Source organism: Poromitra crassiceps (genome assembly GCF_964638095.1).
Source record: "Poromitra crassiceps genome assembly, chromosome: 3".
Lineage (NCBI taxonomy): Eukaryota > Metazoa > Chordata > Actinopteri > Beryciformes > Melamphaidae > Poromitra > Poromitra crassiceps.
In genome coordinates this window covers 53202592-53217842 of record NC_139625.1, presented here as the reverse complement: position 1 = coordinate 53217842, position 15251 = coordinate 53202592, and the positions used below count along the sequence as shown (strand labels likewise).

The following is a 15251-nucleotide window of genomic DNA, read 5'->3' as shown; positions in this document are numbered from 1 at the left end:
AAAGTACAAAGAAATATTTTGACAGGAAATGAAGACAGAAAAAGAGGAAGAAGAGACAAGTGTAAAGAAGCAGGAAAGGAGGATGAAGAAAGACAGAGTGATAGTCTGAGCTCTGAGCTAGCACTAGATTATGTGTTTTAAGTAGACGGTGCAGACTGTATCACGACTGTAGTATTCAAACACTAGTATGTACAGTATGTATGTATGTATGTATGTATGTATGTGTATGTATGTATGTATGTATGTATGCATGTATGTATGTATGTATATATGCATGTATGTATGTATGTATGTATGTATGTATGCATGTATGTATGTATGTATGTATGTATATATGCATGTATGTATGCATGTATGTATGCATGTACCTATGTATGTATGTATGCATGTATGTATGTGTATGTATGTATGTATGTATGTATGTATGTATGTATGTATAGATGTATGTATGTATGTATGTATGTATGCATGCATGGGCGGTATGTGTGAGCAATGAGCATGTGTGAGCAATTTACAACTATTAAGAATGAAAAATATTCAGTTGAGTGAGTCAGTGTTCCTATTACATTATTTAGCTGCGGTGGCAAAATCGACATAAACAAAGATTTACAAAAAACTAAATTCCAAAACTGGTTATTGATAAGAAATTCTGAAAAAATACAATTAAAAAAATAAATGAATATATAAACAAACATCACTGGTTTTACCTAATTCTGAGGCTATCTTTGAGATCAGTCCGGAATGGCAGCAGTGCTGTCGGAGCCTCATCAAGATGGCCAACACATCAGCATAGTTAGTCAGCACCGTCCCCTCAGCTACATATCTACACACACACACACACACACACACACACACACACACACACACACACACACACACACACACACACACACACACACACACACACACACACACACACACACACACACACACACACACACACACAGATTTCTCAGCAGCTCTCAGTAATGTTTTACATGAATCTTACTAATATAATCAGGTGGCTTTCTGCGATGCCAGTGGTGCCCGTGAGCCAGTGGGTGAGATATCGAGGGCAAATCAGCGAGGCACGGTAGGTAGAAATGAGTGCTGCCAGTTGAGCGGGCGAGCACACATGCAGTGAGCAAGGGGCGCTAGAATGAAAGGAGCGCTAGAAAAGGAGCGTGCAAAGTTTCTAGTCCTGATAAACAGTGAAGAGACAATAAAGAAACAAACGGTATTTGAAGCAAAATGTTAGTACTACAGTCAGTTCAAGGAGTGTCAGGAAAAACATAGCCTCAGCTCCGCTTACCACTCGTCTGGGAATTCCTTGTCAAATATATTTTCTTGAACAGCGGCGACGGCCGCTAGCAAACGTACGCCCCTTTGTTAAGTTATGGGAAATGATGCTCTCCCCGCATTATCCTCTGTAGTGAAACAAACTATTCGTTGGATTGGTTCTGCGACACAGGGTTTTTTTTACCCTCAAATTGTTCCCATCCAGTTTTAACAACGAAAGTTGGGAGAAAGTTCTGAGTCTCTGGTTGAGCGATGCGGATAGAGACTGAGAAATGAGTCTGGGCAAAGCACAATGCTAACAACAATAACAGAATGTAGTTTGCAAACTGTCACACGTTCCTTTATTTGCTTAATTTATATCCTGGCAGTTGTATCCTATTTTTTTTTTACTGCTGCAATTTCCACATGGAGATCATTGCCGTTTCCTCTTATCCAAGTTGCTAATGGATAAGTATAACTTATGGATAAGTGTCAGCTAAATGGCTCAAATGTTAACATGCACACACACCTGCCAATGGTCTTTCTTCCCTCGGTGCGTGCCAGCTCATACTCCTCTCTCTCCTGCTGGGTCAGCTCCACCTGCTCCACAGACACGGTCTTCTCAGGAAGAGACACCAGGGGGCGCCCATTCACCTCACTGGTCTTGGTCCTTCGCAGAGTGATGCACTTCACCAGCGCCTGAAGGTTCCTGCACACACAATAGTCAAGTATCTGATGGTGTTGATATCCGTCTATCAATACTGAAATGTAACAGACACACTCCCACCCACCCTTTATTTTAACAACCAAGGCAGATTTCTGCAAAACAGAAAATTTACCGTAAATTCCGGACTATAAGCCGCGGCTTTTTTCCCGTTTTTTGGCCCCTGCGGCTTATATAACGGTGCGTCTTATCTATGGATTTTTTCAGAAAAAAAATTTCAAATACAAATAAAATCTCTCTTTTTTAGCACTCTTTCTACCTATAAATCCACTTCTGTTTTAATTTCCTCTGTTGCCCTCTTTTCACCACACCGCGGACACTGTGTGCACTGTCGAAATAAACAAAGGTGTTGTGTTATGTTGTTTTGTTGAAATGTTACGGTAATACGGTAAATGGGAGCTTCCTCAAACAGCCAACAATCCCCTCTGTGCGTGAACCCTTACATATGGTAATTACGGTAAGCAAAGTTCATCAGCCCGGAATCACAACAAGACGAGCAGTCTCTCTCTCACTTACCATGGGGAAGGTACGCAGAAAGTCACACGACGCAGCTTTCAAGCTGAAAGCAGTCGAACTCGCACTAAAAGAAACAAACAGAGCAGCAGCGCGTACCCTGGGCATCGATGAGTCAATGGTGAGACGTTGGAAGCAGCAGCAGGAGGAACTGTCTCAGTGTAATAAGACAAAAAAGTCCTTCAGAGGCCACAAAAGCAGATGGCCGGAACTTGAAGATTCCCTTGAGGACTGGGTGTTGACCCAGAGAGGAGACGGCCGAGGCGTTTCCACGGTGCAGATCCGACTGAAGGCCAAAACAATCGCCACCGAGATGAAAATTGAACATTTCAGAGGTGGGCCATCTTGGTGCTACCGATTCATGAGACGAAAGGGACTGTCCGTCCGGGGGAGAACTGCTGAACAACTCCCTCCCGACTACCAGGAGAAAATCACAAACTTCGGCGAATTCACACAAAGGAAGATCACGGAATATTATAGGAGTGTGAAAACATCCACAATCACCAACGGGTTCCAAAACGCTGGACTGCTGCGGGATGAAAAGGATGACGCCGCCACAGCTGGCGCTGAGGGCCGTCAGAGGCTTCAGAGGCTGTTCGATGCCGACAGTGATGAAGAGGAGTTCGTTGGTTTTGAGTGACAATGAAGGAGAGAGGAGAGTGGTTGACGAAGCCACCCTGAACCTGTTCGTTTCCGACACTGAAGATGAGGACTTTGGTGGTTTCAGTACGCAGGAAGAAGAGGAAGACGAGGATTAGTGACTTGACTTCTCTGGTTACAGGTTTGCTGCACATATACGGTAGCCTATTGTTGTGTGATTTTGTCTGGGGATTAGTGACCTGACTTTTGTTTTGTTTTGTTGAAATGTTAATAAATGGGAGCTTCCCCAAACAGCGATCTCTTTCCCGACATTCCTCTCTGTGCACGAACCCTTTCATATGGTAATTAAACATCAAAACACCCGCGGCTTATAGTCCGGTGCGGCTTATAGAAGAAAAAAATAGTCAATTTTGGTGCTGCGGCTTATAGACCGGTGCGTCTTATAGTCCGGAATTTACGGTAAATAGATGTCCTAATTTAACAGCACAAAGTGTAGTAGTTACTGTGTATTTGATCAATTGATCTGATGTAATCGATATGGGCCTAAATAACAATTAAAACACTATAATTAAAAATATAACTGGAACTATATTAATGAAATTCTGATTAACGCAGCAGGGGAACTGGGAATATTTCTTCAAACAGAAAGCTGTTATGAAGTGTGAAAATATTTACCAAAGTGGCCCATTGTACTTTAGGAAAAAAGTATAGTGTCATTTCGATGCAGGCGAACGTGGTCCATCTGGAAATACTGGAAACTTCAGATTCTTACTAAACTGTAACTATGGTCATAACAAATGAAGTGACACCATGAGCACAGCTGGGATTAACTTCAACTATGAATAATATTACATCTCAGCCATAATGCCCCCTACCTACTGTATCACTGTCGCACTTATATTCACAGTAAAGAATGGCATCTTCAGTATTATCGCTGTATTATGAAAAGAAATGTATTCTATTGGTTTCCACTCACTGAATGCCCTCCCTGTCTCCTTGTGTCACTGGTCTCTGGATCACTCTGTTCCACCACTCCCTCGCGTCAAAGGGCTTCAGACGTAGGAAGGCCAGCAGCATCCACAGGTCCTTCACACTGTTCTGGATGGGGGTGCCTGGAGGAGGGGGACACACACACACACACACACACACACACACACACACACACACGGCTCTAAACAGCCACTCACAATTGATTTATACTGTAAAGCAGCGGTTTACAGTATACCCAACCTTTTCTGACTCATGGGTCATGGCTCACTTGAAAATCTAAAAAAATGTTGATGGCCTACATCCAACTGTCAACAGTACAGAGGCCAAATAATGTGTTAATGATAAAAGGAGCTGTCCATCAGCACCACACAGAAATCAGAAACTAAAAGTGAAAGGCTGTCTGAAATTGGCTAATTAATGAATAATTGGTTACAAATTTAATAATGGTATCATTCAACAATGGGGAAATGCATTCTCATACATATTATAATAATAATAATTAATTACAACGAAGATTGGGTTTTACAAATGGTTTGGTCGGCCCACTTGCAATACCTTCATGGCCCACCAGTGAGCCTCGGACCACAGATGGGAATGGCTGCTGTAAAGAAATGTTTTATTTACCTCCGCAAACAGAGTTGGCCGGGAGGTTATGTTTTCACCCCGTTTGTTTGACTGTCTGTCTGTGTGTCTGTCTGTATGTATGTGTGTGTGTGTGTCTGTCTGTCTGTCTGTATGTGTGTGTGTGTGTGTCTGTCTGTCTGTCTGTCTGTCTGTCTGTCTGTCTGTCTGTCTGTCTGTCTTTGTGTGTGTGTGTGTGTGTGTGTGTGTGTCTGTCTGTCTGTTTGTGTCTGTCTGTCTGTCTGCAGGATATCTCAAAAAGACTGTAGAGTATAAATAAATATGGGCCAAGTTAGAACTGATTAACTTTCCACACCCACTGGCCAAAAGGGGGTGTGGTACTGGGCGTAGCCAATCACAGAAAGGTGCCTAACTTCCTAACGGATTCACATAACACCACAAAACTTTGTTGAAAGGTTTGTGCAGTCTACCAAGAGCCTTCTAGTTCTGTATGTTTCTATGTGGGTGCCCATCTGTGTATGTGTTTGTGTGTGAGGTGGGGGTAAACCTGAAAGTATCCAGCGCCGCTGAGCATTCAGGCCGAGCACTGCCTTGCTCATCTGTGCGTTGGGGTTCCTAACGATGTGCCCTTCATCCAGTACCACCCTCAGCCAACTGATCCCATGGAGGGGACTTTTATTCTGAAAGGAACACAGACCCATTGAAGAAGCTTTTTCAGAAGCAAACCATCTCGGCATACTAAATGTGCATTGCTCATTTGAATATTGATGTTATTGTAGTTATGGTGCAGTTTCAAGTCATGAACTTCAACACAAATTGCAAAGAAACTGGCAAATTACTTTCACAGTCTGTACTCCCAAATCCAGTGCATTTCTTGTGCTCCTAAACCACACATGGGCAAAATACGGCGCCCCCTGTGTGGCCCGCGATGGAATTTCAATTTTATTTTTTATTTTTTTACAGTGCACCTGGAAAACAACATGCAAGATACCTGCTGAATAAGTGTCCAAATGTTCATTTCATTCTGGCCAATACTCCACTTCTGTTATAACATTTCAGTCTGGAATATGGAATAGGCTATCTTTCAATAATCTTTATGACTAAAAGGCTAAAAGTAATCTCATGTGTAAGAAATGACTGTTCTACAGTCATTTCTTGTGGCCCAAGAAATTGCCCATGTGTGCTCTAGAGTCTACAGCACACATGGGCAAAATGCGGCCCCAAGGCTGGACTCAAAGAAAAACAAAACGACCCCCAAAAACTCAATAAAAGGCAGAATTATGTTAATAAATCTCATCTGCTACAGCCAGATTGTATCACTATTATATCAGGAGATTAACAAGAAATTACCAATCACAACGGGAGAGATGGTTAAAAATCGGAAGACTCCCGTGAAAATCAGGAGTGTTGGCAGGTATAATCTCCAATGTGTGGCCCTTCACTTACTTGATGTAAGTCAGTATGGCCCTCAGGGAAAAAATGTTGCCCACCCCTATTAGACCTTTCTGTTTAACAGCCCTCTTTGAGCCATTAATACAAATGCACCCAGTCTCCACTCACCCCGAAGTCGGCAGAGAGGACGTTGTAGGTGGTGAGCACCACATCCTGGGAGGACAGGAACTTCTTGCTCCTGTTGCGCTCTGAGCCGTAGTACAGATACACATTCAGCTTCACGTCTGCTCCAACATGCTGCTCAATCTGGTCCTGCGCACGGCACGCACGGGGGAACAGCAAAACAAAGGTCACACACGGGACATGGAACAAAGCTACGCTGAAACCTAGCATATGGCCGGCGTGGGAAAGCGTTGATGAGCCTGTTGTCAGCCAACGTGGCTGGTCAGTTTGAAATTGTACCAGCCATGCACATTTGTTTACCAGGCAGGCATATTTTGTTACCCCACTTTTGTGTGTCTGTCTAACAACTAATTAATGGCCAATGGGGGGGAGGGTGTTTACTAGCCTGGGTAAACCCATCCCCCACGTGACCTGCTCTCAGACCTGTTCTCAGTCACTATGATAGTGACTGGGAACTGAGAGAGCAGGTCACGTGGTGGCTGGGTTTACCTAGGCTAGGTGTTTACGATGATGAAAAATGTGAAAATGGAAAAGACCGTGAAACTCAATTGCTCTAAAAGTGGCCTACTTCCACCAATAAAATGTGATGACAAAAAATTATCCAGCAGTGCATTTTTCTTCAGATTTTTGTGGAAATCAAACCCACGTCATCACAGATAGAAGCTTCCTAGGTGACTTAGCAGTTAATTTATCAGTGAACATCAAACACACAAACTTCAGTAGTAACTCCAAATAGGTTGAAAGCAAGAGTAGATAAGCATCAGCCATCAGCTGAGCACATAATCCCTCTCCCTTATAAGGCAATTACCCAGCAAACACCAACAAGTGCCACCCACGTAGTCCAAAGAAAATACCATAAATTGTCAATTTCAGACACTTTGCGAACGGGCACTGCAAAACAAGCATTAACGAGCAGGCGAATGGCAGATGAGTCCACCGCATTAGGCCAAATTCAGACCCCGGCACCTCGGAGATTCCAGGCCGGCAGGCTGCACTCTCCGCTAAGTCCCCGTTCACACAGTATGCCGAAGCAATGCTCAACCGAAGCTCTACCTACGCTGAACCCACAAGTTTCATTTGGGCAATAATGTTGTTAACAGGCGAAGCCATTCACACCACCCGCGCACATGCCACGCTGACGCCTTGCCGAAGCCACGCTCACGCCACGCTGAAGCGATCACTCAGGATTGACACGGATTTTCCAAGCGTGACGCGTGGAGCCAGGCATGAAGTCAATGGGAGTTGTGGGCGGCTTCAAGGCTCGAGAGTAGGCGCTGAGAGGAAAAGAGAAGGCGTCTTGTGTGAACGGTAAGGCAGGTTCAGCTTGTGCCTGCTTCAAGCTTCAGTTCTGCGTCCTGTGTGAACAAGGGCTAAGGCAGCTGGCTTATCTCCTCGAAATGGAGAAAATGGCTGCCTATTGCATGTAACTTGGCAGGATTTCTAGCCCATAACTTGGGCAATTGTATGTAGATACAAAATAAAGCAAATGGTAATGTCTAAGAATGCAAAGAAATGCAACTGGCTCGTTAAAATTGCATTCGAGGATAACGTTAGTTAAGGGCTGCCTGCGGCTGTCACTCGCGTAGCGCCACAACACGTTGAATCCCACTCGATTTGGGGGCGGAACACGCCAGGATTGGCCAAAGCGGCTTGTAAATCCATGACAGAATCCGTGACAGAATGAGCGGACAAACCCTAATAAAGAGGCCGTCGCCGGCCTAAAAATAGTCTTGTGGTTTTGATCAATGTCATTTCTGAAAGGGAGGACAGAGATTACATGTCAATTAAGTTGGCCATGTGAGACAAAGGGGTGTGTGTGTGTGTGTGTGTGTGTGTGTGTGTGTGTGTGTGTGTGTGTGTGTGTGTGTGTGTGTGTGCCCACCAGCCAGTTGCTGATTACGGACAGTGGGCAGATGACGAGAGTGGCTCTAGCTGAAAGGTCCTCTGCACTCTCATGGATGAACGTTTCGACACCTACACACACACACACTCACGCACACACACACACACACACACACACACACACACACACACACACACACACACACACACACACACACACACACACACACACACACGCGCGCGCGCGCGCGCGCACACACACACACACACAAGTTAACGAACGTCATTATTTCCATTATTGCAACTTTCTCCCCCATCAAAACAATACATCACATAGACGCAGGGGTGTCAGACTCATATTAGGTAGAGGGCCGGATTTGTTCAACTGAGACCTCATGGGGGCCGGATTTTTTTTTAAAATAAAATCAATTCCACTCATTTACCCATTTACTTCACAAAATAAATACTGCTCTTTCCATTTCTCTTGAAACTGCCTGCATTCCGTGTCAACCTTTCTCTTTTTCGACAGCATCTTGTTGATTCCTTTGTTTTTTGGTAGGTAGCCGAATGCGCGATTCAATTCTAGCGTGGCATCATGGCGGCTTTGTTTACACCTGATGATCTACTGACATACTTCCTTGTAGTGCAGGTTAATTAACTTATGAATGAACTCTTAGCTTGCTTATTAGCCACATGTAGGTCATGATAATGGGGTGCGAATTTAATAATAATAATAATAAAAAAAAAAATATATATATATATATATATATATATTCCAAAACATCTTGCGGGCCGGATCCGGCCCACGGGCCGTATCTCTGACATCCCTGACATAGAGTATGTGAAAAGACACTGTTACAACTCACTGGGGGCCGGAGTGGAACCAGTCAGCGCTGCAGCAAAACCTCCATCCTCCTGGAACACTGGAGCTACAGATTACAATGGTAAACAGGGCAGCTCGTCAGGCAGAAGATATTTTATCGGCAAAGTTGATGCAAAGCAAATAAACCATAGTATTGAGTTATACCTCCCCAACAAACTGAAAGTTACAAGGACTAATTCAATCATGGGCATCATTGCATTTTTGTTGTTGAAACACCGATTCTATTGGTGCTCTGTGCTTAAAAAGAACTACCGTAAATTCCGGACTATAAGCCGCGGCTTTTTTCCCGTTTTTTGGCCCCTGCGGCTTATATAACGGTGCGTCTTATCTATGGATTTTTTCAGAAAAAAAAAAAAAAATACAAATAAAATCTCTCTTTTTTAGCACTCTTTCTAACTATAAATCCACTTCTGTTTTAATTTCCTCTCTTGCCCTCTTTTCACCACACCGCGGACACTGTGTGCACTGTAAAAATAAACAACGGTGGTGTTGTGTTATGTTGTTTTGTTGAAATGTTATGGTAATACGGTAAATGGGAGCTTCCTCAAACAGCCATCCCGACAATCCCCTCTGTGCGTGACCACTTACATATGGTAATTACGGTAAGCAAACGGCCACTCGGCCATCAACTCCCTCCCCCGACTACCAGGAGAAAATCACAAACTTCGGCGAATTCACACAAAGGAAGATCAAGGAATATTCCATCGAACCGGAGCAGATCATAAATATGGATGAAGTGCCTTTGACGTTCGACCTGCCACTCACTCGGACTGTTAACAAGAAGCGCCCTGGAGGATTCTTTCACCAAAAAAAAGCTTTGCTCGTTCTCGACAGCATGAGAACGAGCAGTAGAAGCAACACTCTCACTTACCATGGGGAAGGTACGCAGAAATTCACACGAGGCAGCTTTCAAGTTGAAAGCAGTCAATCTCGCATTAAAAGAGGGAAACAGAGCAGCCGCGCGTAACCTGGGCATCGATGAGTCAATGGTGAGGCGTTGGACGGTGCAGCAGGAGGAACTGTCTCAGCACGGAATATTATAGGAGTGTGAAAACATCCACAATCACCAACGGGTTCCAAAACGCTGGACTGCTGCGGGATGAAGAGAATGACGCCGCCACAGCTGGCGCTGAGGGCCGTCAGAGGCTTCAGAGGCTGTTCGATGCCGACAGTGATGAAGAGGAGTTCGTTGGTTTTGAGTGACAATGAAGGAGAGAGGAGAGTGGTTGACGAAGCCACCCTGAACCTGTTCGTTTCCGACACTGAAGATGAGGACTTTGGTGGTTTCAGTACGCAGGAAGAAGAGGAAGACGAGGATTAGTGACTTGACTTCTCTGGTTACAGGTTTGCTGCACATATAGCCTATTGTTGTGTGATTTTGTCTGGGGATTAGTGACCTGACTTTTGTTTTGTTTTGTTGAAATGTTAATAAATGGGAGCTTCCCCAAACAGCCATCGCTTTCCCGACATTCCTCTCTGTGCACGAACCCTTTCATATGGTAATTAAACATCAAAACACCCGCGGCTTATAGACCGGTGCGGCTTATAGAAGAAAAAAATAGTCAATTTTGGTCCCGCGGCTTATAGACCGGTGCGTCTTATAGTCCGGAATTTACGGTATATATATATCAAGAGGGGCTCAAATACAGCATATTGGACAATCAACAATACTTTTTGATTAAACATTTTCAATTATAGAGAGGGACATGGAGAGGACAGGAAGAGGAAGCTGATCAAGACTGTGTGTGTGTGTGTGTGTCTGTGTGTGTGTGGGGGGGGGCAATCTTCCACGGAGCAAGAGGATTTCCTTTGTCTAATACAGAGGTGCCCAGATTCTTTCCTATTAAAGGATAATTGCATTTTTTTTTCAACCTGGACCCTATTTTCCACACTGTATGTGTCTAAGGGTCTCATCGTGATATAATCTTTTTCAGATTTGTTGAGTACTCACCGAGATAGCTTTGTTTACAGCTGGAGCAATGTGCTCAAACAACTACAGTGGGGCAATTGCGCGCCGCATCGTCAATACACGTTCGCTAATAAAACTACTTGTTTTATTAGCGAACGTGTATTGACGATGGGGCGCGCAATTGCCCCACTGGGATACACTGTAGTTGTTTGAGCACATTGCTCCAGCTGTAAACAAGGCTATCTCGGTGAGTACTCGACAAATTTGAAACAATTATGTCACGATGAGACCCTTAGACACATACAGTGTGGAAAATACGGTCCAGGTAAAAAAAAAAAAAAAAATTATCTTTTAAGGGCCAAAACTTTATCTGGATGGAGGGCCGTGGGCTAAAAATAAATATATAAAGAAATAATAATAATAAAGAAAATGTATATTTCACGGCACAAAATGAAAGTTGGCTTTTGTGCGTATTGGCATGAGTGTGGCCCAGGACACATCACAATTTTGATCTTACCTAAGGACAAGCAGGAGGTAGGGAAGTATACAAGTATTGATCAATGCCACAAAAGTTCTTAAACTGTTCGCAGGCACAATTTAAGATCAAATCTGTGCGTACGAACGATTCATGCATGAAGCCCAATATTTGTTTACCATGCACATATATGCAAAAAGTCTACTGTACCTCCCTTGTGCTTTGACTTGGCGGCTTTTCGTTTGCCTTTGCCTGTACCTAGAAGAGCAGAAGGCTAGTGAGGATATATATATATATATATATATATATATATATTAGGGATGTAACGATAACCGGTTTTAATGATGACAGTGATAAAATTCTTTATGATAACCGTACCGTTTCAAATTTTCATTTTCGTTAAAACCGTGGTACCGTGGTACTGTGATTACAGTGCTTTGAAAAACATGGTAAATACTGTCCATCATCAACCAAAGTTGGCAAACGTGCAGCCCTTTGAGAAATGATTTCAGTGAGTGTATCGATCCTTTTTGGGTCTGAGTTTTCAATATAAAACATCGTAAAATGATTTCAGTGAGTCTCTCAGTACTTTAACATTTTCAGCAATTTTTAACAAATATCATGATAATACGATAACCGTGATAATTTTGGTCACGATAATCGTGATGTGAAATTTTCATACCGTTACATACAGTATATATATATATATAAGCCACAAAATCCATTTAGAAAGACAGAATGCACATTTGAAGTGAGGTGATGTATGGGGAAGATCAGTTCTTACTTTTCTTCTCCACTACGTCCGGCGGACCAACACAGATGACCTCCACCTGGGGACTGACACGCACACAAACATGTTTATCAGGTTATATTAGATGAGACTTTATGATCCTGGTGGGGAAATCAGGTCATTGCACCAGCAAATAATATGATCCTATATAAGAATGCAAAGTGTCTGTGTGTGTGAGCAGAATTGTGCTCAAAAACAAAAATGCAAATAAAAGGTTTTTTTTAAGATAAATAAATAGGCTAAGTAATAATATATAAAAAAAAATATTGTTTTATCTCGATTATCTTGTTTTCATAATTGTGGGAAGCCAAAATTGTAATTGAGATAAAAATTGTATTACGGTAATTGCACAGCCCTACCAGAAGTGCAAATGTATATTGCCAGATTTTTACATTATCACATTGTGAAGTTGTTCTGATCAGAAATGCACTATATCAGTGACAATATGATGCCAGCTTGCCAAATTCAACTAAGACACACTTACCGGTCTGAACATAGAGAACTGCCTGCTGCGGGATCCCCCTCACTGCCGCCCCCTGAAGCAAAGACACAAAATCATCACTCCTGTTTCGCTCATGCATGCAAACATTCGCTCACACACACCATGCAGACATGTAGACAGACAGGACAACAGGCAGACAAACACCAAATCACATTCGCTGACAGCGATGGGTACCTTCCAGTTTGGAGGCCTCTTGTGGTTTAGCAGTGGCTTTGGTAGGTGAAGGCTGCTGCTCCTACATTGACAGACACACGCCCGCACGCACACACACAGCATAATATCAATACACTTGATTTTAAATGGCTGACCACTAGTCAAGACTGCATCCTGATGTTGTGAGGCTATTACATGTAGCCATGAAAATAGGTGTCAAAATTAATCGTATAATCGATGCATCGCGATGCGGAAGTGTGAATCGAATCGAAGATAGATGAATCGTTGAATCGTTTATGTTTAAATTTCTGTTGACATTCAGATTTTAAAGCACTTTCTAAGTAAAAAAGGGAGTTGATATTTCTCTTACTGTTTGTATTAATTGATGAAAAAGTAGCCATGTGCAGTAATAATAGAAAATTGAGGATTTGATACTTGGAGCTGCAATACTTTGAGCTGTATCGAGATGCATCGAGATGCATCGTGGAATCGAATAGAAGACAGATGAATCGTAATCGAATCGTGAGGCCAGTGAAGATTCACAGCCCTGCATGAAAAGTGCAGATACACACTCACTGATGGTGGACACACTTACCCACATCTCCACAGGCAGAGGCTGTCCTTTGTGGAAGTTGGTGAGGATCAGAGCAATGGTGGTCAGAGTTTTACCCTGAAACACAAACAGAGCTTTTGAGCCTTGGCTCGACGCTCGTCTGGTCAGATAACAGCTGTCTAAAGCAGTGATTCTCAACACAGGCTCCAGGGACCATCAGGGGTCCTCGAGGGGGCTCCAAGCAAATTGATGAATTGTTAAACTTCAGCTTTGTTTTATTTACAAAAAATTTACACAATTCAATTCAACAGTGTAGAAGAATGACTACATTGGTCGTAGTTTTACTGTTATCGATCTACCTACAATACAGATAGTCATGGAATTCTGGACAAAATCATATCTGACAATAAAAATGTCACGTCAAACTGCATGCTTACAACTGAAGATTTAACATTTCCTTGTTCACTGTCAACCATACACGCCACATTTTTACACACTTTGATGTAATATTCTCTCCCACACCGACACTGAAAGACTGAATGGCCTGCATCAAGATAAACGAGTAATCTGATAATTCACCAATAAACACATGCCGTATATTTAGCCACTCATTTGAACTATATTACATTCTCACATATTTACAAACAACACAGAGATTGTTGTATGTGTGTGGAGTAGTAGTGTAAGTGTAGTGTGTGTGTATGTGTGTGTGTGGAGTAGTAGTGTAAGTGTAGTGTGTGTGTGTGTGTGTGTGTGTGTGTGTGTGTGTGTGTGTGTGTGTGTGTGTGTGCGTGCGCCCGCGCGTGCTGCTCACCAATCCCATATCATCTGCCAGTATCCCCCCACGAACCCTCTGGGGTATTTCTCTGGCAGAGAAGCACGTGAGGCTGTTATAGTACAGCTCTCCTCTCTTCTCCCAGAATGGAGGAAGGGCAGACTTGTTTTCACAAGCACACATCCAGGACAGGGCCTGCTTCTGGTGCAGCAGCAGAGGAGTACCCACCGACTGCAGAGAGAGAGGGGGGGGGGGGGGCGGGGGCACATCATGTTACAGCTGAACTAAGAAAATATTTATGCAAAAAAGATCCATCTTTTGTCAGTCTTTAGGTCAATTTGGGGCTGTAACACCATTAATTGGGATTTGGGAGATTTGCCTTATTTGCCCAAATTGAGTCCTGGTGTCAGCAGCTGGAAATCTTCTCGGTGCACAATAAGTAATTAATCAAAACTTAAAAACAAACAACTTTCTCCTAAAACGTGGTGAGGCCACTAAGAAGAAGAAATGTAGGTCCAGGGAGTGCACAGTGCAGTTTGCTGATGTCATGATGCAACATAAGTTCTGGGTAATTAAGTCCATCAAACTTTCAAAAATTCAAATAGTCCTGCTGCCACTTGGGACTGACAAAATGCAAGAAAAGAAATATGAATACAAATCAAATAAAAGTATCAATGTTCAAGAAAATTATTTGTAATAAATATCATTACAACTAACAATTTACACATCCAGGAAGACTGACAATGTCTGCTGTATTAGAACAAGCTTCAGCAACATTACAGTCTAAAGCAAAAAGTGCAAGGGTTCAAAACACAAAAGTCGTTAATTTGCTGAACACAAACGCAAAGATACACAGATCAGAGACGCACCTCAGCAGCTTCTTTCTCTCCATCTTTACTCTCCATTAAGCCATCAAAGAGATTGTCAAATGCATTCTTTAACTGAAGCAAGAGAGGACAGGATGTTAGGCCGGTAATGTTCAGTTTCACATCATGATACATACATGCAAACCAAGTAGGTCCATGAATTAAAGCTGTCAGATGAAGCATCATACAGTATAAGTTTCAGTGTTGTTGTTTTTTGTTTACCATGAATGAATGTGTAGTCAGTCCAAACAATTTTCAGTGA

The 15251-nt window shown here is 42.9% G+C and overlaps 1 protein-coding gene across 2 annotated transcripts in view; it reads right to left on the bottom strand.

The window, feature by feature from the left end:
- Positions 1-15251, bottom strand: part of hltf (helicase-like transcription factor) — a 28094-nt gene that overhangs the window by 5836 nt on the left and 7007 nt on the right. The window contains exons 7-20 of one of the 2 annotated variants that reach the window (XM_083633826.1): positions 14993-15064; positions 14163-14354; positions 13391-13465; positions 12817-12877; positions 12625-12676; positions 12135-12187; positions 11561-11608; positions 8950-9012; positions 8124-8221; positions 6227-6370; positions 5214-5346; positions 4071-4206; positions 1787-1966; positions 708-823 (exon numbers count right to left, since the gene is read on the bottom strand). In XM_083633826.1, coding sequence (XP_083489952.1) covers positions 708-823; positions 1787-1966; positions 4071-4206; positions 5214-5346; positions 6227-6370; positions 8124-8221; positions 8950-9012; positions 11561-11608; positions 12135-12187; positions 12625-12676; positions 12817-12877; positions 13391-13465; positions 14163-14354; positions 14993-15064 — 1423 coding nt within the window. The remainder of the gene's footprint in view (positions 1-707; positions 824-1786; positions 1967-4070; positions 4207-5213; positions 5347-6226; positions 6371-8123; positions 8222-8949; positions 9013-11560; positions 11609-12134; positions 12188-12624; positions 12677-12816; positions 12878-13390; positions 13466-14162; positions 14355-14992; positions 15065-15251) is intronic. The other variant, XM_083633827.1, reaches the window with a different exon arrangement.